Below are 27723 nucleotides of genomic sequence, written 5' to 3'. Positions count from 1 at the left end.
CCTGCCTCCGATTTCCCCTTCCCCTCCGCCCTCCAGCTCTGGTCGCAGAGTCTAATCTGTTTCTTTGGGTTCAGGTTTCTGCTTGTATTAGATTCCACGCACAAGTGATACCGCACAGTACTTGTCTTTCTCTGTTTGATTTCACTTAGCATAATGCCTTCAAGGTCCATCCATGTTGTTGCAAATGGTGGAATTTCTTTGTTGTTTGGTTTTTTTGTAATCCTCACCTGAGGACATTTTTGCATTTATATTTAGATAGAGAGGGAGGGAGAGAGGGAGGAAGAGAGGGGGGAAGAGAGAGAGATAAACATAATGTGAGAAAGACACATTGACTGGTTGCCACCCACGTGAACCCAACCTAGCCGGGGACAAACTGCAACCGAGGTACATGCCCTTAACGGGAACCAAACCCGGGTCTCTCTGGTTCGTGGGCCAATGCTTTAACCGCTGAGCAAAACCAGCTTGGACAGAATTTTCTTGTTTTTTTTTTTTTAATAGCCAAATAATATTTTATTTATATATATATATGAATCTCTTTATTCTTATTTATTTTTAATTTTTTTCTTTATTGATTTTAGAGAGAGGAAGGGAGAGAGAGATAGAAACATCAATGAGAGAGAACACTGATTGGCTGCCTCCTGCTGCCCCCCACTGGGTATCTGGCCCACGACCTGGGCATGTGCCCTGACCGGGAATCAAACCGGCAACCTCTTGGTGCAGGGGTTGATGCTCAACCACTGAGCCACAGTGACTGGTCACGTATCTCACAACTTTTTAATCCATTCATCCATCAGTGGACATGTAGGCTGTTTCCATGTCTTGGCTATTTTAAATGGTGTTGCTGTGAGCATGGCAGGACCTGTATCATTTTGAGTTGGTGCTTTTAATTCCCTCTGGTACATTCCCAGTAGTGGGATTGTTGGATAGTTCTACTTTTAATTTCTTGAGGGACTTCGTACTGTTTTCAATAGTAGCTGCATCATTTACATTCCCACCAATGAAACCCAAGGCTGAAGGTTGTCTTCAGAGATGAGCAGGTCTATGAATTTGATTCCCTGCCCAGTGGCAATGGGAGACGCAGCTCTAAACCCAGTGATACTCTTTCTTCGTTTTCTTAACCCAAGTTGACCTTCACCCAAACCACTGACTGTCTGCCCACCTCTCTGCTGGGGTGCCGCTGAGAGAATCATAATATCAGGGTTTGAGATAATATCCTCAACAGGAAATTTTAAAAGAATTAGGAAAAAAGAAAAATTTGTAGATTTGACTTTATTCAAATAAAGAATGTCTTCTGATCAAAGAATGCCATTAGGAGAATGAAGGATACGCAATGCATCAGAAGAGTCATCCGTGCCTCTGTCAAAGAACTCATATTCAAAATATATGGAAGAGCTCCTATTAATCAATAAAAGATAAACTATCCAATTTAAAAATTGGCAAAAACTTAAATAGGTACTTTGAAAGAGCATATTCACATGACCAATAAGCACCTGAAAAAAGTTCTCAATATCATCAATCATCAGAAAATGCACCACACGCCCACCAGAATGGCCAGCAGCATTTGACAATACTAAGTGTTGGCAAGGATGTGGAACAATTCTTATACATTGCTGGTTGGAACAACCATTTTAGAATAAAAAATGATTTCCTAAAGCTAAAATATAGCAACACATGCAATGTATCTCATAGACAGTGCTGACAAGAGGAAGTAGACACAAAAGAGTAGCTACTGCGTGATCCAAACTGCATGAGTTCAAGGAGAGGCTGCACTAACCAATGTCGACAATCTATACTGACACTGTCCTGTGTTCACCAATAGAGCTAGTATTCACTAGGAGTCTGGGATAGAGAATGTGTTCTATAGCTGGGGGAGAATTGCACAGGTAGTATATACATAGACAAAAAATTCATCAAATTGAATCCTTAATGCATTATGGTGCATTCATGTCTTTGCCTTCCTTAAAAATTTTCAATATATTCTGGAAACAGCCCAAGTGTCCATCAGTAGACAAATGAATAAAAAAGCTGTGGTACATATACACAATGGAGTACTATGCAGCTGTAAGAAAGAAAGCTCTCTTATCTTTTGAGACAACATGGAGGGACCTGGAAAGTTTTATCTTAGGTGAAACAAGCCAAGCAGAGAAAGACAAATATCACATGATCTCACTTATTTCTGGAATAAAATGAACTAAACAAACTGATGAACAAAACTGACCCAGAGTCATAGAAGTAGGGTAAAGACTGACAATCCTCCGAAGAGGGGGAGGGGGGAGAAATAAACCACAGAACTTATATGCATGTGTGCATAACTGATGGACATAGACAACAAAGCTGGGGATGGGGTAGAGGGGGGATGGGGGGAAGTTGTCAATGGTGGGGAACGGAGAAACATCTGTAACAGAAATAAATTAATAAAAAATAAATTAAAAAAATATTTTTTAATATATTTAAATTTCTATAATGTATAGTTATCGGGCTATCTAAAAACTGGAAACAAAAATCATGTGTAGCATAACATTCTTAACATTAATGAGCTTTTACAAATAAATAAGAAATCCCAGAGTATGATATAAACACAAAACAAGTGAAATTCAATTAATCGAGACACACGTGGAAAGCTACTCAAACTCACTAATGGCCAAATAATTCTAAGGAGTCACCCAATAATATTTTTCAATGACAAAAATGGCAAAGGTGAAAAAATAAATATTTTTTTAAGGTCAGTTCGTGTTTAAGCAAAAAAAAAAAAGTATTTGCCCATATTTTTAAATAAGGCTGCAATTTTTTACAACCTGTCAGGAGGTGGTCTGTTGTTACACATGGAGGCACTCTTTCTAACATGTATTCAAATATTAAATGGCCATATACTTTGATCTAACTTCTACAGAGCTATGCTAGGGAAATAAATATAATAATGTTAATAATAGCATTACATATCAATACAGTTTAGCATATACAAAGCCCAGTTATAAGTTAGCTATTCATTCAACAAATATTGAATAACTACCATGTGGCAGATGGAAAGACAGAAATGCTTCTTGTGACAGCCTCAACTGATCCTCAGATGGACTAGTATCGTCACCGTCATCATTGCCATTTTAATTGGGATAATGACAGTTTAGAGACATTACAAAGGTGATCCAGGCCGCATGGCCAGTAAGTGGGGAGATGGGATTTGAACTCAGGTACATTGACATCAAAAGTATAAGGTCTTAAGGAACTGGACGATCAGTATGTATGTATGTATTTTTGTATGTTTTATGTATGACTCTATGTTTATGTGAATACTAGATCAATAGATATAAATACAGGTATATATTGTTTTCTATCAAATAACTGCTAATAATATTGAAATATTAGAATAATAAATGCTCATTGATAGAAATTTGTGTAAAAAGTTTTTGTTACAGCTATACAATTGTTCACAGTGCGGTCATTTGAAATGAGAAGGCACATTAACAGAAAAAGTCCGTAACATTTGGAGGGGAAGTATTTATTTTTAGAGGGCTCAGAGAAAACATTTGTATTATAATTTCATTCTTGGAAAATTATATTTATAAGCATATTTGTAGCTATCTACACTAAAATTTGGAAGAGCATGAAGTTATCTGTATCTATCTACGAAGATAGAAAAGAGAATGCTATTTCACAGAATTCTGTATTGTTTGGGTTTTCTTCTAATGAGTATTTTCAATAATGTAAATAATATTTGTATTTTAAAGTATAGGCAATTGTGCTAGTTGTTTCATGATAATTTTAAATTCAACTTCTGTTCTTTTAAATATGCAGTGTGTATTATCTTTTTAAACCACATGGACAGTCTTAGGATAGGGAGATATGAAGATTATAAATCCAGCTTACTACACATCAAATATTATTTCTTAGTTTGTATTTGATATTGTATCTGATACTCTAAGTCCTACTTTAACAACAACCCTAGAGTAAAATGAAAAAAAGAGAGAGAGAAAATATAGGCCAGCCAGTGTGGCTCAGTGGTTGAGTGTCAACCCATGCGCCAAGAGGTCACCTGTTTGATTCTCAATCAGGGCACATGCTCAGATTGTGGGCTAAACCCCCAGTGGGGGGCATGCAGGAGGCTGCCAATCGATGTTCTCTCTCATCCATGTTTCTATCTCTCTCTCCCTCTCCCTTCCTCTTTCTCCAAAATCAATAAAGAAAAAAAAATGAGAAAAAATAAAACTTATTACACATTGTTAATTTTAAAATTGATCACAATAGATATGTCCTGATTATAAAGTTTCTCTGGTAGAGTGAGTTGAAGAGAGGCCTCCAAAATACAAGTCCATGGGAACCAGTGACCGCAACCTCCTTCAGAAAACGGGTCATTGCAGATGCAATTAACTCTCTCGAGATAAGACCGTACTGGATTAGGGTGCGCACTACATCTAACCACAAGTATCCTTAGAAGAGAAGAACAGGGGAGAAGACCCAGAGGGGAAGGCCATGTGACTGGAGGCACAGACTCGGAGCTACAAGCCGAGGAACACAGGATTGCCAGAAGCTACCAGGAGCGGAGGCTGTAATGAATTCTCTCTCCAAGGCTCCGAAAGAAACCAACACTGCACATCCTTGATTTCAGGCTTCCAGCCCCAAAATGGGAGAGGATACATGTCTATTAATTCAGCCTCCGCCCACAGAATGCTAGTTTGTTACAGTCACCCTAGCAAACAGATACAGTTGCCCTAAGAAACAGAAACACTTTAAAAATATTATTTTTGACACACTTAGTAACATTATCATCGAATACAATAAACACTTCCCTGAAGTCAGAATCTTACCGTTTAAACTCTGCCCTATCTGTGTAGCACCAGAGGCAAAATCTGGAATCACGCCTCTTAGAGTTTGTGTATCGAAAGCTGTACCATCCCCCTCCAAGCCATTGAGGAAGAGGCTGACCTTCTTCTGATGCACCTGTAAGAAAGTAGCCTATCATTAGTTTAATTGCATAGCCTTTAATTTTGTGATAACTACATTTCAGCAGTCTTTCTCAGATTCATTTTTTACTGCTCCACTTTCTTCAGTTGGAAAGACAAAGTAATTTATTTTAATGATGTAGCTACACGTCTATATAACTAGATATAAAACCACATGTTGTTTTGGACTGTGATATCTACCAGTGAATTCACAGGTATACACAATTGTTTGCTCCATACTTTAACAGCCTTGATGGTTATGCGTTCGTAAGTTTTTTGAAGATATGTGGTTTTTTGAGGTACTAGTTAATATGGTGTGTATATATATATATATATATATATATATATATATATATATATATGAGTAGATATAATTCAATTTAAGTTGCTCATACAAAAATATTTCTTGGAAACATTTACTTTGTTAGGTGTTAGTAATTCTCAGCTGTACTTTCCCAGTGAAGAATAAAAATAGCCCGGCCAGCGTGGCTCAGTGGATTGAGCATCCTCCCATGGACTGAGTGGTCCCGGTTTAATTCCTGGTCAGGGCACATGCCCAGGTTGTGGGCTCAATTCCCAGTAGGGGGTGTGCAGGAGGCAGCTGGTAGATGCTTCTTTCTCACATGGATGTTTCTATCTCTCTCTCCCTTCCTCTCTCTCTAAAAAACCAATAAGACATATTTAGAAAAATGAAAGTAAATTTCTAATCTGTTTTAGGCTAATTATTTAAACAACCTAATAACTGCACAAAAGATTAGCCAATTTCCTCTGTACAAGGAGTAATGCTTTTATTTACAAGCAAATGAGTTTGTGGATCAATGCAACCAGGTCACAACTGTTCAGTTCTGCAGTTGTGATGGGAAACCAGCCACAGATCACATATACATGATTGAGCATGATGTCTTCTAGCAAAGCTTTTCTAAAAACAGGTGGTCAGCAGTGTGTTCCATAGGTTTCAGTTTGACGATCCCTGGATGATACCACTTGATGTAATGGAATTTTTGTTTGTGGAAAGGGATCCCTAAATAGCAACGCAAAATTGATCAGATTTCTTCATTGATGATATCTCTGCAAAATCTTCAGTGACTACATCCTTCTGAATAGACGGATCAGCTGTTTTGACCTCAACTTTAGTCTCCACAAATAGCCTGTTTAAAGTGTTTTTATGGTAAATGTAAAAGGAATCTTTGCTACTCTAATTAGTCAAAGGGATGAAATGGCAAACCAAAGTCTGGGGAAGGGGATGGCTTTGGGAAAGAGAGAGAAATTTAACGGTGTGCAGTAGAAATGTTTAGAGGCTAACATTTTAATAAAATGATATCTCAAATCACAGTGTTCAAAATGCTGTTCTGTTAAAATGGCCTCATAATAATTGATGAAAATAAACAATAATGCTCCAGCATCTTTAAGTCATGGGAGTGATTGCCTCAAGAACCCCTTTTGAACAACCTCTTCTCTCTCCAAAACAAAACAAAAACCCCAGATGTTAACAAAATCATTACTTGACAATATTAACTCTTCAAAAAGTTGTATAAGCCTGGCTGGTATGGCTCAGTGGTTGAGTGTCAACCCATGTACCAAGAGGTTGCTGGTTCAATTCCCAGTCAGGGCACATGCCCAGGTTGTGGGCCCGATCCCCAGTGGGGGGCCTGCAGGAGGCGGCCAATTGATGTCTCTCTCATCGATGTCTCTATCTTTCTCTCTTTCTCTTCTTCTCTCTCTAAAATCAATAAAGAAAAAATATTTTTTTTAAAAAGTTTTCTAATATGGCTTTTCTCCATTCTATCAACCTGTTTCACTTAAACAATGTTCTTTCTAAAATTCCCTTCCCTGGCATTGCATTTTACTTAATTATAAAAACAAAGCTTCAAGATAAAGAAGGAAAACCACTCACCCTGCCCCTGGTGGGTCTGGAGGTACACCCCTCTGCCGGATAGAAAGCCTTGTTGGGTGGTTTTTTTTTTTGCATCCCATTTTTTTACAGCCTGTTACTGTCATTTGGTGTTTGACTGTTATCATTATAAAAGATACAGGCTTTTCTACTTTGTTATTTGGAGCATTATCTCATGTTTTACAACGTCTTTGAACCACATGCAGGCCCATGAAATATAACTAGTGAAAAGTTCTCGGTGGTATTAATGCATAAAAAAGAATGTGGTTCCATCTCTACTGTCTTTACCCAGAGAAAAGCTGATGAACAGCCCATTTTCCTTTATCACATTAGCACAGCCATGAGGGAAACACATTTGTTCTCGTCAGCCCCACTAAAGATACTATTACCAATCTAACATATACATGTTTTATATCAGCAGAATTCGCAGAGCATGAGAGCGCCCACAATAAATTAACACCAGCATGACAGTTTATTTAAGAAAAGAAAATTGTCTCTGTAGAGGGACAGAAGCTAGAAATGTATGGCAAAAGCTCAGTGTCACGGGTCTAATAAAGGTAATAAGTCTTCGGCTTTCTTTATAGCAGGTAACACTTTGGTGACAGGCCTGTCATATCATTCAAATAAAAATGTTGTCTTTTACAAGTTTAAGTACACCTTTATTTTGAGTCAGATAGAAAGCGTGTTTTTGATTTTCTGCGTTCACTATATTATATCTGTAGTCAAGAGTTCAGGACCTTCTTCTCTTTCCTTTCTTTCTTCTTCTTTTTTTTTTTATCAACTCATCTCATATTTGCTTAGTGGCGGGATTCAGTGTCTCTCGCAGTGAATTCCAGAAGGGTGTTCGCACTTCGTTGGTGCGTAGAAAATGATTCACGGTGATCCCAAGACACTCTGGCCTGCTGACCCTTCCCCTACCAACCACCTTTCTATAAATAAGACCAAATCTTCTTGGGGGCTCTGTGCCGTGTTTTATATTCCGAGATTCTCTGAACTACTTTGCAGTTCTGGGTGGGGCCCATCCCACGGAAACCGGGAAGATGGAGGTGGATCTCTGCAGTAGTTCATTCTGGTGGTCCCCTTGCCGGTTGCGTGGGGAATAGGAAGAGATACGATGGCAGCTCTGATGTGGGGAAGGACAGCCTTTTGCTAAAGTAAACTTCCCACCCAACTCCTTCCCCACCCCCAAGAGGTCAGAGGAATTTGTACCTGTCTCTGGATGTGGGATGAAGGAATAAATTGGCAAAATCAGTAGTAGCCACAGGAAAGTCTTCGATCTCGCATGAGAGAACCAAAAACACTCCGGGAAAAAGGATATAGGGTATCAATTCTCGAGCCTTCAATATCTCAGGGTGCCATGTTTTATTTGAACCTCATTTTTGGGGGGTCAAATTTTTTCCCTGTGATAGAATGTACTCATTCGCTTGAGCACAAGAGTATATTAGATTTTTTTAAAAGTAGAATTCCTGTCCGTTGTCATGCACATATAATTCAAAATTCCAGAAAGTATGTAGTATATGCTGAGAAGCTACCAAGGGGGAAAAAAATACAACCAAGTCCACCTAGATTATGGCCATCGCCCACAATCACCTGTACCCCTCCCGTGTCAAATCTTTGTGCTATTTTACTTCTACTGACCACCAACCACCAAAGGGAACTGCCGATGGGTAGGGGAAACATGGGTAGGACCTGCTCTGACTTCTTCCTCTGGGAAATAGTTTTATAGTTTTCCTGTTATCTCGTCCCAATTTAAATCTAATTCAATAAAGCATCAACCCTGTACTCACATTGGCCCTCTGAGCTCCACCAAGAACATGAAATCAAAATCCTGTCTCCCTTTCTCTCAAGGAGCTCGTATGTATCAAACGACAGAATCATTTTAGTATATTAGTGTTTGAATCACTATAAAGCATGGTTGTTCTTAAGTACTGACACCAAATGCAGTTAATGAATGAAATGTCTTTTTCAAGGAGCTTCTTTGAGAAGTTGTACCTTGATCCATTAGCATGTGGTCCATAACATATTTTAGGGTCTTCTCTGTGGGACTCGCCTTCCCAGAATCCATTTCCAAGCCCCCCACACACATGCCAATTCCATTAGGAGCAAAACCATTGCAAGGATTTCGAATGACACCTTTTCCGTTGATGTGATGCAAAGTGATTCGGCAACAGATCTTGAATCCAAGCTCACTCTGAAAAGAGGAGGCTAGGGGAGATGACCATCAAGGACATCACGTTGAATGTGAAGGGATCCAAACACAAGTGAGACCCTGCTAAGGGCTTCGCGGGAACAACTTCGTGGAGGACACGTGTCTTGGACTTCCTGCAACACAGGTGTCCTGAAATAGAATCTCCATTTCTAGGTTACAGAAGGATGTGCAGAAAGGATTCTACTCTTCCAGCTACAATTATTAAGCATAAAAGGGGGACTTGATTCTGAAAACTCCACAAGGTTATTTTAATGTGATGTTCCCCTACCTTTGAGCATTGGGAGGCTCCCCATCCTAAACCAAAGTCTCCTGAGGTTTTCCACACCCCCCCACCCCAAGTTTCCCTTGGACCAATCACCAGCAGCCAGTGTCAGCCTACATGGCGAGGTGTTCTCACTGTCTAGTGGTCACACTGTGCTTAATTTGTCTCCGTGTTTTACTCAAGCTATTGCCATACGGCAATAACCTTCCTACTGCCTTTCATTCACCTGACTTTTTAGTGTTTTTCAAAATATAAATCTCCAGTTCCGTACCCTCCAATGATGCTTTGTCAACTACGTCAGCATTATGTGTTCATATTTATTGAAAAATTAGCATGACGTTGTTCTAAAATTTTTGTGGCTATTCCTTCTTTTATCATTATAACAACCCAAGGTAGGTTTGTTATTGTCTCCATTTTAAAGAAAATGAAGCTGAGTCATGGAGAATCAACAACCCAACACGTTTACAGTATTCAAGGTCATAGAGAAGGTCAACTGGTTCAGAGTTGGGTTCGCACCCATTTTAATCAGACAATACACCCAGTGAGCGTGTAGAAGTAACCACCGTCTCAGACCCCTCCGCTGAATCTCCCTGCAGAAACTCTGCACAGGGATGATTCAAGCTTCATGTCAACACCGGGCTCTCGGAGAAGGACGACAGCCTGGACAAGCCAGACACTCGCTTGCCATGTGCCTGGCCCGGGACTGGATGCCTTAATCACTTATATCACTGCGACTTCTCAGAGTGCCCCTCTGCAGTGCTGTTACCCCCCAAATGAGGACACAGAGGTCGGACAGCTCCAGTATTCAGCTTCTGCAGATTTGGGGGACCCTCTCATCTTTGAACAGCTCTTAGCGTTACAAGTGAATGAAAAGACATCACCTCAGCACGTCAAGTTCCAGCTCTAACTACTGAGATCTCAGCCGACAATTCTTGCACCACGAGAGTCTGCCCAGACTCAGAGAAAGATGTCACCTGTGTCTTCCTCAGGATACGCGTTTTTAGTTTCTGCAGAGCTTGATCCAAATCTGGCATGGTTTGGGGTCTCTCTCTTCTTCAAATGTGGCTCCTCCAGAAATACCAAAATCTCCATGTGTGGTCTGACTTGCCAAATTAAAATAGGATTATCGCCGTCACCTAATCCAACACCGCAGGCGGGAGCTTGGACGAGGAGAGGGGCAGCTCGAACGGCTACATGAAGTCGAGCTATTTGCTCGAACACGGTCTTCCTGCACGTACACCTGCTGCAGCAGAGCCAACCCGTCCTGCGCGTGCGCGGCTAGGTCCGCAGACCCGAGGGCAGGAATTTATATTTATCCACGTTATAGTTCATCTTGTTAGCTTCAGCCCATCGCGCCGGGCTGTCAAAACCTTTTTGAACGCTATGTCTGTCATCCAGAGCATTTACCATCCTCCAAGATGTGTGTCATTTGCAAATTTGATGAGCATGCCCTACGTCCCGGGCTGATGCTCAATAAATACTAACTGATTGATTGACTAATTGATACTCCAAAAATAAAACCACCAACACAGTCTACACGAGGGTATAATTCTAAGGGCACCCTTTTCTAGCAGAGGAAATATGTCAAGCAGGGAACCTTCACCTTGATGGAGTGACCTTGTTCATGAACGTGAGTCTTTGGATAATTATGTAATTGTAAATAAATGCTCTCGTCTATTCGATCTTCTCTAGTAAGCTATATTTATACAAACAATATTGAAAAACAGTTGGGGCAATTAACCCGGGAAGGTTGCTTTGGCAGAAACTAATCATATGGGTTCCCCACAGTATCTGGGATGTACCTGTGTCCCCATCACTAAGCTGAATCGCTGATCGCCTGCTTCTAGATTTTTTTTCTCTTTGACTGGATGAAAGATGCTCTAAGAAAAGGACTTTATTTCCCTGGCCGGTTTGGCTCAGTGGTTAGATCGTCAGCCTGCAGTCCAGAGAGACCTGGGTTCGGTTCCCGCTAAGGGCGCATACCTCGGTTGCAGTTTGTCCCCGGCCCTGGTTGGGTCGTGGGGGTGGCAGCCACTCGATGTGTCTCTTTGACATCGATGTTTCTCTCTCTCTCTCTCCCTCCCACTCTATCTTAATTTAAAAAAAAAAAAGAAAGAAAAGGACTTCATTCACAGATATGGTCCTCAAAGAGGTTTCTTGTTGGTTTTTGTTTCTGTTTTTCATTTCCCATGACCCTATACATTGTATTTCAACATTCACTGCTCTCCCTTGATGCTCATCTCCCCTGACCCACTCCACCCCCCTTCCCACCACACACACACTTCTGCTTTTCCCTCTCTGAGCAACTCAGACAAGCCAGACCCGTGAGGTGATCTATGCCTAAGTGTGTCACATTTTCAGAGTACGTATGACCCTTTGGATTTGCTATTCCCCTTGATATCTATTAAGCTCTCCCTATATGACAACTTCCTACAAATAAGCCTCCGATGTAATCAATCTCTACAAATTTAATGCAGGAATGCAAGCAGTTTTCTTTGTCCTGACTTGATTGGATATAAAACTCTCATGACCACTTCTTCCCAAACTATTAAATTACTCTCTTCCTCAAAAAAAAAAAAAAAAAAAAAAAAAAAAGCTATTACTTTACACATACAGATGATGAAAAATCCGCCAATGGTCTGATTTATTGTTGATTTCCTAGGTAATAGGGATAGACTTGAACCATTGTCTGTAGGTACTGCAAATCCAGAGGTCCCCTTTCAAAACATATCCATCATGCACTCAGTGCTCAGCACCTGCTGCTACAACCCCGGCCCCAGCCCCCGCCACCTGCTCCCCTAGATTTCTGCACTGGCCTCCCTGATAAGATCTGTGATCCCCAGACAGCAGCCCAAGGATTCTTTGCTAAAACAAAATGAGATCATGTCATTCCTCTGCAGAAAGACCTCCAATGAGTTCTCACCTGGAGTAAAAAAATGTTCTACAAAGCCCTACCAGGTCTGCCTCCTTCTTACCTCTGGCATATTTCCTAGTAACGTGGTCCACGCTCTCTGTTCTGGTTACACTTCCATCTTCAAATATTCCAGGCACCTCTTTTCTTCAAATCGTTGCATTTTCTAGTCCTACTCCTTGACATTATTTCTTTTTTTTTTTTTTATCCTCACCCGAGGACATTTTTCCATTTTTTGATCAGATAGAGCAGGAGAGAGAGAGAGAGAAACATCGATGTGAAGGGACATATCGAGTGCCTGCCACCCGCACGACCAACCAGGGCCGGGGACAAACTGCAACCGAGGTACGTGCCCTTAGCGGGAACCGAACCCAGGTCTCTCTGTACCGCAGGCCGATGCTCCAACCGCTGAGCCAAACCGGCCAGGGCTTGACATTATTTCTATAGGCATTTGCTGCTTATGCCCTCCCCCTTCAGATATTTTCTCAAACCTCTCATTTTACCAGAAGCTCTCCCAGCTACCTGATCTAAAACCCTAGCCTGTGATCCTGGCTAACCCCCATTCTATACAATTATTCTCTGCATCTACACCTGATGTATTGCATATTTTAGTAACTTTTCCTGTTTTAAAAAAAATATGTTTTTATTGATTTTTCTAGAGAGAGAGGGAGGGAGAGAGAGAGAAACATCAATGTGAGAGAGATACATCGATTGGCTGCCTCCGGCACAACCCACAACCCGGGCATGTGCCCTGACCAAGAATCAAACCAGGACCTCTCAGTCCATGGGGCGATACTTAATCCATCGGCCGGCCTTATTTTTTCTTTTTATTGTTAGTCCCTTTTCCCCACCTAGACTATAAACCCCATAAGAAGAGGTTTTCCTTTTTCTTTTGCTGTTTTGTTGACTGCTGTTCCCTCATTTCCCTGAAGAGTCACAGTAGCAACTGGTAGGGACTCATTAAATCTTCATCTAAACTAACTCCAGGAAAACTCTTAGGAGTCAGCAAAGTATGGAATTAGTAGAATACAGGGCAGGAGTCAGTTGTGGGGAAAAAATAAAAGAAGACACAAGAAAATGGGTAGAGGCTTCAGTTACCCCAAGTCCCCAAGCAGTCCCTCTGTGTTGAATCTAAAATTACCTTCCTCTCCTTCCCCCAAATCTGTTCCAGGTCTTTAAATCTCTTTAAATTGCAATCAATGATCAGGTTGCACACAGTTAAGTCAAATGATACCCGAAGAATCAAAAGGGTGGGTTTCTGTGTATATGTCGGGGAGTTGGCCAAAGCCCTGCCCAGACACGTGAACTCGCTCCTGACCCCAAGTCGGAGTGGTCATCCATCAAGCCCTCCACCTGTAGATAGATGTACAGGAAATTATTCTGTGTCCGGTCTAAAAACGAAACTTCATGCCAGGACTCAAACGACGTCGTAAAGATCCTGAGCAGTCTCTCTAAGTTGAAATGAAGTGGGGTCACATCAACAAAGCAGAGGTAGCCCTGGCCGGTTTGGCACAGCGGTTAGAGCATCAGCCCATGGACCAGAGAGTCCTGGGTTCAGTTCCCGCTAAGGGCACGTACCTCGGTTGCAGCTTGTCCCTGATCCCAGTTGAAGTCAAGTGGGTGGCACCAGTTGATGTCTCTCTCTCCCTCCTGCTCTATCTGAAGATACATGCAGGAATGTCCTCGGGTGAGGATAAAAAAAAACAAAACAAAACAGAGGTAAAGATCCGCTTACACTGGGCATGTCTCACTTCTACTAAAATCTGCTACGAGGGTGGGATGGGCCATTGAAAATGGACGGGTTATTTACTAATTTTACGTTCCTAAAAAAGTCCGTTGCTTTCCGTACATGCCTGTCTTCCAGCTATCCATGACCGCTCGGATGTCTTCTCAGCTTAATGGTACTGAGCAAAATTACTTTGAAATGTGTCTTCTCCACGAATGAAGAAGAGTCACTAGAGAGAAGGGAAAACGTGCGGAGCGCTTGAGCCTCCTTCGGAGAACCGCACTGTGAAATCTGAGGACTGCTTCTTCTTCAAAGACATTCTTGATCTGGAAAGAGGTCTTCACGCTGCTCTTTGTTTAGAGGTGGTTCTCTCTGCCCTGATGCTGGTGCAATGGTCATTGTCTAAGCTGGTTTTTCTCAATTAGTAATGGAGAAGCACACACATTTAATTTGGTGTGGATAAACACACACACACACACACACACAAACACACACAAATTGCCCCGCTGGTGTGGCTCAGTGATTGAGCATCAACCCATGCACCAAGAGGTCGCCAGTTCGATTCCTGGTCAGGGCACATGCCCAGGTCGTGGGCCCGATCCCCAGTGGGGGCGTGTAGGAGGCGGCCAAAGTTCTCTCTCGTCGATGTTTCCATCTCTCCCTCTCCCTTCTTCTCTCTCTAAAATCAATAAAGAAAAAACAATATTTAGAAAAGGAACATCCCACAAACAAACCATCCAAAAAATTTTTTTTTAAATGACAATATCTAGCAGGCATTCTTCCAAAGGAAGGATTATATTAGCCTTAAAAACTAAAGTAGCTACTTATGGGTCAAAAGAAGAACATTTCACAAAGAGTTTTCTTTCTTTTATCCCCTTTACACCGTAAAAGCTGAGATGGTAGCATCAGTTTGGGCGAAGTAAACGCATGTTTTCCCTGTCATCTGAAGAATGTCACACCAGCCATTAGATGCTCCCACTCAAGGGTGCCCTAAGAAATAATATTCATGTCTTTTTCACAATTCATACGTATTCAGCTCAAGTCTTACAGGTTTCTTCCCAACCCATTTTCTCCCAGGGAAGCAGTAGCTGTCAAAAAAAAAAAAAAATCTGTTCATCTCTTTGCAAAGCCTGAATTGTTCTCCAAAGGTTGACAGGCCTCAGAGGTGTGAGATCCAGGGTAAAAAGTCTGAGTGTGAGAAACATTTGCATGTTGACTTTACTTATTAAAATAAAAATAATGAGTTTGTAGCTGCTTTTAGTACACCTTTAGTAAAAGTAAATCAAGAATGAAGGTGAATGTCACCTGGCCAGTGTGGCTCAGTGGTTGAGCGCGGACCCCTGCACCAAAAGGTCACCAGTTCGATTCCCGTTCAGGGCACATGCCCAGGTTGTGGGCCCGATCCCCAGTGGGGGGCTTGCAGGAGGCGGCCAATCGATGTTCTCTCTCATCGATGTTTCTATCTCTTTCTCCCTCTCTGTTCCTCTCTCTCTAAAATCAATAAAGAAAAAAATTTAGAAAACAGAGAATGAAGGTAGATATTAAAATGTGAAACAATGAAAAGAATTATTAGCCTTATAACATCTAATATAAAAATCAATCAAGTCCCAGTGTCTCCCCTAATATTTCCCGTTCCGTGAAGTTCCCTGGTGTTCCCTGTCTCTAATATTTGTAACAAGGGACATGTGTGAATTAGCATAACTACCCTCCCAGGTGAACATATTTAGGTAGCAGTTTAGCTCTACTTTCTACAAATTCACGTTTGAATTATGATATTTAAATATTCCATATAAGTTGAGATTTTAGGACTTGTGAGACTTTTTTTCTAGCCTAAGTCATAGGGATGAAGGGACATAGTCACTATTGCACCTGAACTTCCTCTTGTATATTGCCACCTCAGAGACCCCTTCAGTGCCCAAATGGACCTACATAATTATGCAATATCTTTCTGTAGCGTTATGCTATTTTGGTTCTTTGGATACTACTTTTTTCCTCAATGTATTTCTTGTTTATTCAGGGTTGCTTTTCCCCATTCTATCCCTCGCCCTATGCGTGTGTGTGCGTGCCGTGTGCACGCTGTGTACACATACCATTCACACACACACACACACGCACGCACGCATGCACACACCCGGCATCTCCCTGTCAGTTCACTCGATCAGCCTGGCCTGGAGCACAGAGCCCTCGGGAAGGCATGTCATTCTGCAACTCTGACACAACTTTTCTACTGCCCATAATTCTCCCTCATCCACTCTTTCTGTCCTCACCCCTGAAACTCCTGCAAGGAGGGTGCTGCTCTGTCTGCGGCCGTGTTTCTGTTCGCTGCAGACTGCATCCAGGCACTGCGGGCGACAGTAGCACAGGGGGTCTGCAGTTCCACCCACTATCTTGGCACGGGACCCTCTTTATGCCCGTACGCCAGCCCTGCTTCTCAGGACCGAGAGTCTACACTCTGCTCCGCACTGAGGCCCAGTGTCTCCAAAGCCTGATGACAGGAAGAGTGCGAGAAGCTGACCCAGAATGTGGTCCCAAGGCCCGCTGCCCAAGCCCTGCCCCTGGCAGTCACCCCCAGACGCCAGCCCCGGAGTCTGTGGCGCTAGGCTGTCGCACCCACCACCCGCGTTCTCCTCTGCCACAATCTTTCTTGTTCCCAGTCTCGTCTCTTCTGCTCTCTACTTCCACGGATCCCTAAAACGATGGCCATCGGACGTGTGTCATCGTCTACACCTGGCCACAGGGCACCTGGGGTCCGCTGCTGCTGTGTCTGAGCAGGTGACAATAGTGAATCCCCTTCTCCAGCTAAAGAACAGTAAAAATCGGGTTGCTCACAAGAAATGAACAGCAAGGAGTGACTGTGAGCACTGCCCAGGTGCTTGTACACGACGCGCTTGAGATCGTCTCAAAATGTCACCTCTCCACGAGGCTTCTGCGCGGGGCGGACTCAGGCCAAGTCACTTATGCCATCAGATCAGCTGGATCCCAGCACGTTGTCAACAGACTTTGAGGATTTCTCCGAGGCTCACAAAGGGAGAAAATGCCATTCCATCTGAACCCAACCGTGACACCAACTGACCCCAGAGCGAGACAGGGTCTAGTTCTCCAAGGAAATCAAACAACTGAAAAGCTTGAGTATCCAATCAAATAAATGACATTTACCTCCCAGAGGGCCACACCGCTGGTCTCTAACCAGAGTCTGGAAGGAAGAGACATTGTAACGGACACGCTTAGCCCACGATCCCGCAAAGAAACACACAACAAAATGAATGGAACCCAAACATAATTGAACCAAGGAGCCACACAGACATACCAACCCCATCTGTTCTGCAATAACTTTTCATATGAACTTGAATTCGGCACTGCCCTTTAGCACTAGGTATTTATGGAGCGGAGGGCGGGATGGACAGGGAGTTTCCAGTTTTATCACAAGTTTTCATTAACAATCTCCGAGGGGACGTTGGTTTGTTAACTGTCATCCGCAGACGACACTGAATTGATAGGTATCGCCAAAGTCACTGAGAGAGGACATAAAAGAAAATGCAGCCCTGGCCAGTTTTGCTCAGTGGTTAGAGCGTCGGCCTGTGGTCCGGAGAGACCCGGGTTTGGTTCCTGCTAAGGGCACGTACTTCGGCTGCAGTTTGTCCCCGGCCCTGGTTGGTCGTGCGGGTGGCAGCCACTCGATGTGTCCCTTCATGTCGATGTTTCTCTCTCTCTCTCTCTCCATTCCTCTCTCTCCCTCCCACTCTATCTGTACAAAAAAGTGGAAAAATATCCTCGGGTGAGGATAAAAAAAAAAAAAAGAAAGAAAGAAAATGCAAGAGGCTAGGTTTTGAGCAGGAATAGAGTACGAGATTAACTCGATTTAAATGGAAGGTCCCTTAGAACACACATGTTAAAAAATATCGCTTTCCAAGTAGCTCAGAATGTTTATGAGCACTCCTATCCCTGCCTCTGATTTCCTGGGAGCAACTATTTCCAGGCCCCAGGCAGAACGCAGAGCCAGGCTCACGAAAAGTCCCTGGAATGAAAGGTACATGGTGGGGGGGGAGGGTGCCAGGACACGAGGGAGGTCATTCAGGGTCTGTGTCCCAGGCTGAGGACTATTGGCACGAGAATATTCCTGCTTGAACTGTGAACAACCAGCGTGGGCACCGTGGCGATACACGGTGAGGAGTTAGAGGTTTTGTGATCAGGAGAACAACAGTAGTGCAAGGGGCTATGGTTGTGAGCACATCTCCCGGTGAGTGTGATGAGCTGTGTGCAAAGCAAGAAGCCATGGAAACGCCCAAAGAGCCTGCACGGGAGAAGAGAAGCTCATGACAAAGGGGTTTGGAGTCGTTGGAAGACGCTGATGGACAAATGCATGAGAACAGTGATTTCCCACCGACCCGAGGCAAGCCTCCCAGACCACGTGGTAATGGCTGGCTGTGCAGTCAGGGGCACTGCCCACGCTCCCCGAGACTGTCAAATAAGAGTGACGACAGCCAACGCGACGATAGCCGTCCAGTGTGAATGAATCAAAATTCCACCTGTTTTTTTTTTTTTTTGTCAGAGAGGCAAAAACACCTCATTTTGAGTGTGTCACGGAATTTTAGTAAGTAGTTTATGTGCCGTGAGGTGAAAAGGGTTGAGAACTGCTTCATCAGAGTATCTACACCTTTTCTGTACCTTGGACATAAAAAGAACTCGATTTTATAGAAAAAGCAATCAAGATATAAATTCAAAGACATAATAAAAATCAACATTTAGTGATTAAAAAGGTGAGATTCGTATTCGGCCGAGCAAAGCTTACCAGGCGTCCAGAAAAACAAAGGTTAACACCAAGGTATATGCTAACGGTCCTGGGATCTTACGAATGAAGCAAGAAACCTGGAAAATTTCTACACAAGCCGAAATAAAACAGAACAATAATTCTCAAGCTCATCTCAGATTTCTCTTCAGAAACGTGGTGCAGTGTATGCAAAGCTCAGAAATGAAAGGGAAAATGACGAGAATTTCATCTGCATCGGGTCATTGTTCATGGGCACAGGCTCTAGAAAGACAGTCTCAACTCTGCAAGGATTCAGAGTCCCCACCAGGCACGTTCCCTTTCAGAAAACAGAAATACTTTCACCAAATAGAAGGCTCAATTCAAATTAAGAAATTAGATAAGTGTGTTAGAAAAAGAACGCGCAAGGAGTATTGAATCCATTTATGCACATCACTTCGAAATAGCAGTTGTAAAAATAGCATTACAGAGCTTGGAATTAAAGTATCGTCATTTTGTTGTAAAGATTTTGCAACAATATGTTGTGATAAGGACCCTTATTTATTCTAACATAAACTAGGATGTGGAAAGAGAAAGAAAGAATTATAAAAGTCACCTGTGATAACTCCCTTACTTTCCTATAGGAGTTTATAGTTTCATGTCTAAAACTTCTGATTTGAGAAATAAAGGCTTAAACTATTTTTACATGTAGATTTTTAAAGTAATCAGTAGTACAAATAAAAACAAATTTAATTCCTTTCAAATTGCCACAGGGAAACCATTGCTAATACATTTAAAAAAAATTTTTTTTTATTCTCACCTGAGGATATTTTTACATTTATCTTCAGACAGAACAGGAGGAAGAGAAGGAGGAAGAGAGAGAGAGAAACATCGGTGTGAGAGAGACACATTGACCCGTTGCCACCCCACGACCCCAACCAGGGCCGGGGGCAAACTGCAACCAAGTTACGTGCCCTTGGCCGGAATCGAACCCAGGACTCCTTGGTCCATAGGCTGACGCTTTAACCACTGACCAAAACTGGCCAGGGCCATTGCTAATACATTAAGACTCCTTAGTAACTGATAAAAATGCAAACCCCTTAACTTACAAAGAAAGAAAGAAAAGAAATGGATAGATATTACTCAGAAGAAAAAATACATAAATACATAGAGGTGGTCAATAAGCTTAGATTAAGTAAGGTGTGCACAAGTTAGGGCGAGAAACGCAAAATGAAGCAGCAAGGAAGCCCTAATATTGTTTTGCCCATCAGACTGGAAAAAATGAAAAAGATGATTTCCTGTATTGACATGAAATTGAGGAAGAGGTACCATGAGTCACTTTTGTTAGGATCCTGCGTTTGCCACACATTTTCTGAAGGCAATTTGTTCAATACGCACAAAAATCAAATTATTCACACCCTTCGAATCAACAACTTCACCTCTGGAATTCACCCTAAGACCACACTGACGCCAGCTATAGCTGAAAATGGTTCATTACAAGGGCCTCGTCTACATGTGCTTATTTTTCTTTAGTATTATTCCGCAGTCTATACGCAGGCATGGTGTTTGCAGCCAACAGAAGGACAAGGAGATGTGAAGGCACAGAAATGGTTAAAAGACCTTTGACGCCATGTTCCTGGGGTTAAGCATGTACCCAGAAGAGACCCAAGAGATTTAAAGACAAATACAAGGGTGCAGAGCCTTACCTTAGGGTTGTAGTCAAAGTTATCATTTTGGGTAGAGGTCGTCCAAAAGGGGACTTTTAGTGCGACAAAGTGAGTGGGGTGATAAAGAGGAGAGAACGCGAGACTACATGGTCTTTGACCAAAAGGTGATATTGATGTTGAGAAACACTAAGAACGGGGGGTGACGTTTTGATTGTAGTGGGGGGAGGGGGTTCTCTTACTGGACACTAACCTTCCTTCCGGATTTTATCTTGGCACGTTCTCGCACAAAGCCTGCTCAGCGTGAACCTGACCACCCCCTTTCCTAACTGTGCCACGAATAATCTAACTCCTGTTCCTTCCACATCTCTGTCCCCGAACTGGAATCCTCTCCCACTTCCTTCCCCCTTTTGAAAACTTCCAGCGCTCAAGGTCCAGGTTACATTCTTCACACTCCATGAGGCTCCACCACAATCAGAAGAAATGACAACTTCGGCTCAACCACTATAACCACTCATGTTTATTACTCAATAAATGTTACAGTTACACTGTCTCATCTCTTCTACAAAGTTCCTTCTACCAAGGTTCTATTTAGTTAATTTTGTTGTTTCCAAAATCTCTACGCGGTGACTTGCCCACAGTGTTCAGTTTGAAAGAAAAATTCAGTTGAACAGCAGTGACCGACAACGCAGAATAAAGAGAATGGGATCAATGAAAAATAACCACCCCTGACTTTAGGTTTATGCCCAGACACAATCCTGCCATTTCTCTCCCCAGACTGGAAATTTTGATCATCGAACAGCTTGAAAATCTTTATGGGTCATGAAGAGGTTTTGAAGAAAGATAAGAGGAGTTACTGTTAAGAATCTGGTTTAATTATTTTGCATGAATGAGAAAACAATACCAGGTATAAAGGGTCCGCAATGTGTAAACTTTAAACTTCCACAGATCTAAAAGGATATAATTCGTAAAAGACGAAAAATAAGCTGAATGCGAGGCATAGTTATAAAACTAGTAACATCTTGATACGTTGGTTACGAGGAGAATAAAGACATCACCTGGAAAACCTAAACCTGGTTTTCCTTGGCTACAGAGCAATCAATGTCCATGACTACCACATCGGGGCCGTGGAAACAAAGTCTGAAATCTATTTTTAACAAATCCCATTCCACTTTCCATTTTCACAATTTAGTTTGCGACAGCTGACCTGAGGAAGAAGAAAAAGTACTTCCATACTGACCACATATTTCTGCGTGGAGGACCCCGTGCAGGTTAAACTACCCAAGACCACTCTTACGGCATCTGGGTGATTTTCTTCAGCTCGGGAACTTGGTGATGATGAGACAAGAGGAACTGGGGTACGAGAGAGGCTGGGGTACTGCACGCCACCCCGAGGCGGGCCAGAGCGCGTTGGCAATGAAGGAAGCAGCTGCTAGCGGCGTGGTGACTTCAGTGAGCAGACAGAGTCCAGCAAGCACTCACGATGCCCTTTACAGACTCTCAAGCGCGAAAATCGATTTTAAAGCAACACTTCCAAAATGTGTCACAGGGTTTCCGATGCCCTGTGCCACCAGAGACAGATGCAAAGGACCTTATTTTAACATTTAACCTGAAAGGACATCTCCAGCCATCGTCCCTCCTTCTCCCCCCTCCCCCATTCTTACACTGAAGGAATCAGGGGATGAGGCAAAATTCTGGTGTGGGAATTCAACTCCGATATCTCCTTGAGCAGCACCGGGCTCTCCTGACCTTCTGACCTTCCCTTTTGCCTAAACCTCCTGAGAACCAACTGTATGTCATGCAGTAACTAGCTGTCCGTTGATGAACATGATTGGAAAGGGGGAAAGTCTTTGCCCAGAATTAACCACTTTCAAGCCCAATCCAGTCACCTGGCTGTTTACAGTGAAAAGCAACACAATTCTATATATTTAACTCAGTGAGTTTAGTTATAATTATTATCCCCCTCCTCCCCCCGCCAAAAAAAAATCTAGCTTTCATGTAAGGCGAAGTTATCCAAAAGGTGACTCCAATGTGAGAAGTCAAAACAGCACGTGTCTGGCAAGTGCTAATAATTTTTCAATAAAGATGTTTTTCGTGTTTTCCCTTTCCAGGCAGTCACGCTGTAGTTAAGTGTCTTCTCTTTAAGGCTTTTCTCTTTCACTGAATCCACTAAATTTGCATCCTTGGGCTCTGCTGCTTTTTGGTTCTTGCTGCCTGTAACCAACTAACCTGATTGCTTTTGTAGTTCTTCAATTTAAATGTTTTAAACATATTTTCACTCTTTGTATTCTACTGTTTCGACGTAAAGCGGAACCTGCAGACACACAAGCGGGATTCCCAGGGACTGAGAGGCAGGAGATGGGTTTCCACGGTGAACGGAGTGAAGGAGGAAACACATCGGTTGCGCCAGGAAAGCGGCTTCCTGGACATGTCACGAGGCATTTGCGCAGGGCCTGTCCTCAGGCAGAGCAAAATGCACCTGCCATGTTAACAGAGAGAGACATCAAAGGACGACACTGCAGGACAAGCCCGAGCTGCGACTCATCTGCAGGGCACTGGGCAACCCCTGAGCTCCTGACACGTCTGGAGCTCCTGCCCGGGAACCTCCCGCAGCCCTTTCTGTGGGGAAAACCTGCCTTTTGTAGCTTCTCCTGCAGGACTCCCTTGCCTCCCAGTAGGTAGTCTTCCCTCAAAGGGAGAGTGAAACTACTCTGTTTAAAGGCAAATCAATTTGAATCTTCTGTGACACATTTTCACAAAGCTCTATGAGACTGCGGTCCAAGGGTAAGGATGTAAAACGTAGAGACAGAAGCAGAGGGAAACAATTAAGAGGAACGATGGGCCCATTTTGGGAGCATCAATTACAAGTAAAAGGAGGGACAGTTTCTTGGATGAAATTGATCCGTCTATAATTGCATGCTGTAATATAAAAATCTATAAATTTCAAGGCTTCTCCCTCTACCGATGCTCACATACATGAGGATAAAATTGAAGTGGGGAAAAAACGAAAGATGAAACAAATATCCAGCAAACACTACATTTGTTTATACCTCCTTCTGTTTTATAAAGCTGTTGTTTACAACATAGAGAAATGGCAAATCACTCTTTAAATGAGGATCAGTCTTGCCATGATAAAAGTTAGTCCAGGTTGGCCCAACGTACTTCTACCAATGGATTATAACTCTTTACACCCAACCACTTAGATGGCATGGCTTCAAGAGATACTTTTACTAAATAGGATCTTTCTAATTATCATACAACTATTTTAACCTTGAATCGCATGTATCAGCCGGAGAACATTCTTAAGCAGATAGTAACTTCTTATTCTGCTTTCTTTGCTCCACTTAGAAACTCTCCATTAATTTCACGCTGAAAAGATTTATAGCTAATGGAACAGAAAGTAAGTGCACACCTTAAATAATTGGCCTATTTTCTTCAATGCAAATACTAGTCACATCCCTAATGAGGAAAGTATGATATTTTTAAATGCCATCTTGCCTCCAACACATTTTTATTTCCAGAGGATAGTTTTTCTATGTATCTTCCCATCAGAATCATTGGAAATCATTTTGTTTTTATTTTAAAATATAGCCATGCATTTCCACCTAACGTCCAGGTTCCTGGTGGACAAAATAAGACTGACTCACATTTACATCTTGCTTCTCAACTGTCAGTACATTTACTAGCTGTCAGTAACAGAGGAAAAAAAAAAGCAAAACTTGACTGTCAGTTTTTTTTTTAAGAGTGAGAAAGAACGTATACCGGTAAAGGTAGAGAAAATGATTCAGAATATATTTTTATCGACTTTAGCATGAGTGTTTCTTCTGTGTGGAATGTAAACTATATAATTTGAACTCTTTGATGCCTTAAAATCTCAGATTCTAGAAAAGAGGGAAATGTGTGAGCAAATCATGTTTGCTTGGATATCACCATTTACAAGCTAGGGTTAGCCCAGTGCAAAGACAACCACCTAGTTAAATCAAGGATTCCAGAGCTCCTCAGTGTTATTCACAGAGGACGGGAGACTTATGCACATGTTAAAAGATCTATATGTCCTTTAAATTACCCAACCAGAGTGGCTATAATGTAACTAAAAAGCTGAGAATCCAGTACCTAAGAAGAATGAATCCACACCAGAGCTACACCTCCTTCAGAAGATAAATCCCAAGTCTTAATTCTTTTTCCAACCTAAATATTCGGAAATGACAACAGTTTTGTTTCATCTTATCTTACAGTGATTGGGTTTATATGTATTTTATAGTTCGAGGAAAACATTTTAGAGTATTTTTTTTTTATTAATCAGATTCATTTTAGAGGGCTAAATATTTTTGAAATGAAGACTTCTAGACCTATGCTTTGAAGAGAACCTAAATACCAACAGCAGATAAACAAATAGCGAAATGGCAAATGCACGTGGATCTATTTCCTTGGCATTCAGAATCACACATCAAATTGTGAGGACTTTTAAGTTTTCAGAGATGCAAGAATTCCCGCATCACTTGGGCAATTTCATGCTGCAGCGTTGCAACCGCTCATCAAGGAAAACACTTTAAAACTAAACACCACTGATTGGATTTAATGAAATTAGAGCTGGTGAATGCAAGCTATTTTTATTAAAACAGTGAAGTTGAATCACAACAGCATTCTGTCCAGAGGTAACAAGTGGACTGGCGAGAACATCAGCTGTGAATATATTTAAATACGGATTTACACACGCAGTATTAGGGAAAGTTAAAAACAGAATATGAAATAAACATTAGGCATCAACTCCTAGCTCCCTGTCAAGCGTACGCCCAAGCTTCTCACCACAGAGTTCAGCTGAAGGTAACTATCTGTCAAATGTAATCTGTGCAAGAGAATATGCTTAAGCTGGTGCTGGGAATCCACCAAAATTGCTTTGGTCTTATTGACATTCAATTGCAAGAAGTTTCAGCTCTTCCAGTCCAACAGACAGTCTGACAACATCAGGGGTGCTCCCAGGGACACGAAGCTTTAAACAGAGATGCAACAACCGTCAGAATACACACGGAGCTATGCTTTCTGACCCTCCGTGGCATCCTTTGAAGTGGGTCAGTCAGTCATCACCTGGTCCGAGACGCCCCGAGATCCCCTCTCATTCCCCCTAACAGTGGCCAGCTTGCTCAGTGAACAAGCCATTAGTAATCTTCAAAAAAAAAAGAACCTAGATTTGATTGGCAGGTGAAGTCCTCCTGGATTAGTGTGAGCTTCCCTGGCATTGTGCTTCACCCCACTTCTCCACTTAGCAGATCTGCCTTTTATCTCCTCTACCATTTGAGACTTGCCCCCAGTACATCTTCATAAATAATAGCCAGGCATGCATGAAGCAATCCAGAGGGTCAATTTTAGACAATGCCTGGCGGATATTTTTTGACACGTATTGAGTTTGCATAAGCACCGCATTATAGCAACAAGAGAACTAAGGTGAGCGAGGTTAGATGACGTGCTTGGAGTGGTTTCCCCTTGGGCACTGCGACCTCTCAGGCACCCTCTGCCGGTGCTCATAGCTTTTGTTCAGGTCTTAATCCCATATTGAACAAAATCCCTGTCTGTCCCTTTTTTGTCGGCGCCTGGCTTCAATCAAGAACAAGGTGTTGCCTTCCAAACTGCTCGGGCCACTCGGCTCACCCGGTAAATATCCCCCATCTCTCCGGGCCTCGGTGGTCTTTTCTGTACCTTCTGCACAGGGGCCCCTAAGATAACACATGGAAGACCCCGGACGTGGTAGGAAACAAATAGACATAGATGATAGCTTACGTTTTTCATTGTTAAGTAAGCACTAGCTGTCCCTCTCAGAGCTGTTGTCCAAGAGAAATTGTCCAGTTCAAGAGAAGTTTGTACAGGAAGTAAGGACAAGTACATAACTTTCTACTTTATAGAAAGAGGGAGGGAGGGAGGGAGGGAGAGAGGGAGGGAGGAAGGGAGAGAGGAAGGGAAGGAGAGAGAGAGGGAGGGAAGGAGGGAATCCAGAATTTAGCAGGTTCTTAAATGCTCATGCTAGTTCCTTCCTTAGCAACTTTATTTCCTCTCCTCGAATCTCCAGTACTTCCCTCAAGACCAACCTTGACCTGTGCTATACGGAAATAAATGTGTGTGCAATGTGAACTTGAAAGAGAGGAGGATGCTAGACAAGAGTATATGCACTAAGAGTGTGCTGTGGTTAGAACGATATTGAATATGCAGAGGAGAGACTGGAGGAAATTCCACTGACACCACAAATTACTGGAGGGGCTCCGCTGGGTTTGTCTTTCCTTTCTTCTTATTTATTTTCTAAGCCTAAAATATCAGTTCCATAGCGTGATTTTTTTAAAAAAATCTCTCATTTTATTCAACAAGTATTTCCTCCAAGTCTCCACTCAATATCAGACCCGGTTTCTTTTCTCCTACGTACGACTTCTTGAGAGGATGGAGCCTACAGGTTCTCTATCTCCAGTTGCCCCAAGACCTCTGCAGAGGTGCACAGAGCAGCTGTCTGGGATTCTATGCTCACAAAGGTAAACTGCTCTAGGCAAGACGATTTGACTTGTCTGCTGGGCATATGTCCACCAAGGTTCTTTTCAACGGATTACATGGAATCGCAGGAGACACACAGGCCACTGTTGACCATAACACTGGGTCTTCCCTCAAGCCCACTGTGGACGTGCATGAATCATCTACTATTTGGTGACGTGGAGGAAGACGTGGGAGGTTTGTGACATGCATCTAATGGGTAGAGGCCAGGGATGCTTCTGAACCTCCGACCATGCACAGGATGTCCTCCGCATGGAGAATTATCCTAAGATGTCAACAATGCTGAGATTGAGAAATCATGCCCCAAAGTCCCTAAGCTATTCAAGAATGTCACATACACTAATAAGAATGTGAGCACCAACAGAATCAAAACTTGGGACAATTTTGAGGTATTTCACTTATTACTTCAACTGCTCCACAGATATATATACACACTAGTGATTTGAATTTTTTCAATATCAACTACTCACAGTACCTTCTCTACCATAGTACGTTCTCCTTCACAAAGGCATAAGATGGCATCAATTTAAGAAGTATATAAAATGTTTTTATTTATTTATATTTTATAAGTGAATGAGATTAGCCAGTCTTCATTTTATTTTTTTCCTTCATTGATTTGAGAGAGAGAGAGAGAGAGATGGATGAGAGAGAACATCGATTGGCCACCTCCTGCATGCCCCCCTTGGGGATCGGGACCACAACCTGGGCATGTGACCTGACTGGGAATCAAACCGGAAACCTCTTGGTGCATGGACCAACCACTGAGCCATACCAGCTAGACTAAAATGTTTTTAATAGAAAGAAATGTAGCCCAGCCAGTGTGGCTCAGTGGTTGACCATCGACCCATGTA

General features: G+C 42.4%; 1 protein-coding gene across 1 annotated transcript in view; it reads right to left on the bottom strand.

The window, feature by feature from the left end:
* Window positions 1-27723, bottom strand: part of USH2A (usherin) — a 534168-nt gene that overhangs the window by 493692 nt on the left and 12753 nt on the right. Inside the window, exon 3 of the mRNA XM_036277426.1 lies at window positions 4803-4935. Within this exon, the coding sequence (XP_036133319.1) occupies window positions 4803-4935 (133 nt within the window). The remainder of the gene's footprint in view (window positions 1-4802; window positions 4936-27723) is intronic.

This window comes from Molossus molossus, unplaced genomic scaffold (genome assembly GCF_014108415.1).
Source record: "Molossus molossus isolate mMolMol1 unplaced genomic scaffold, mMolMol1.p scaffold_m16_p_23, whole genome shotgun sequence".
Lineage (NCBI taxonomy): Eukaryota > Metazoa > Chordata > Mammalia > Chiroptera > Molossidae > Molossus > Molossus molossus.
The sequence above is the reverse complement of the archived record's forward strand: the minus strand, read 5'-3'. Positions and strand labels throughout refer to the sequence as shown.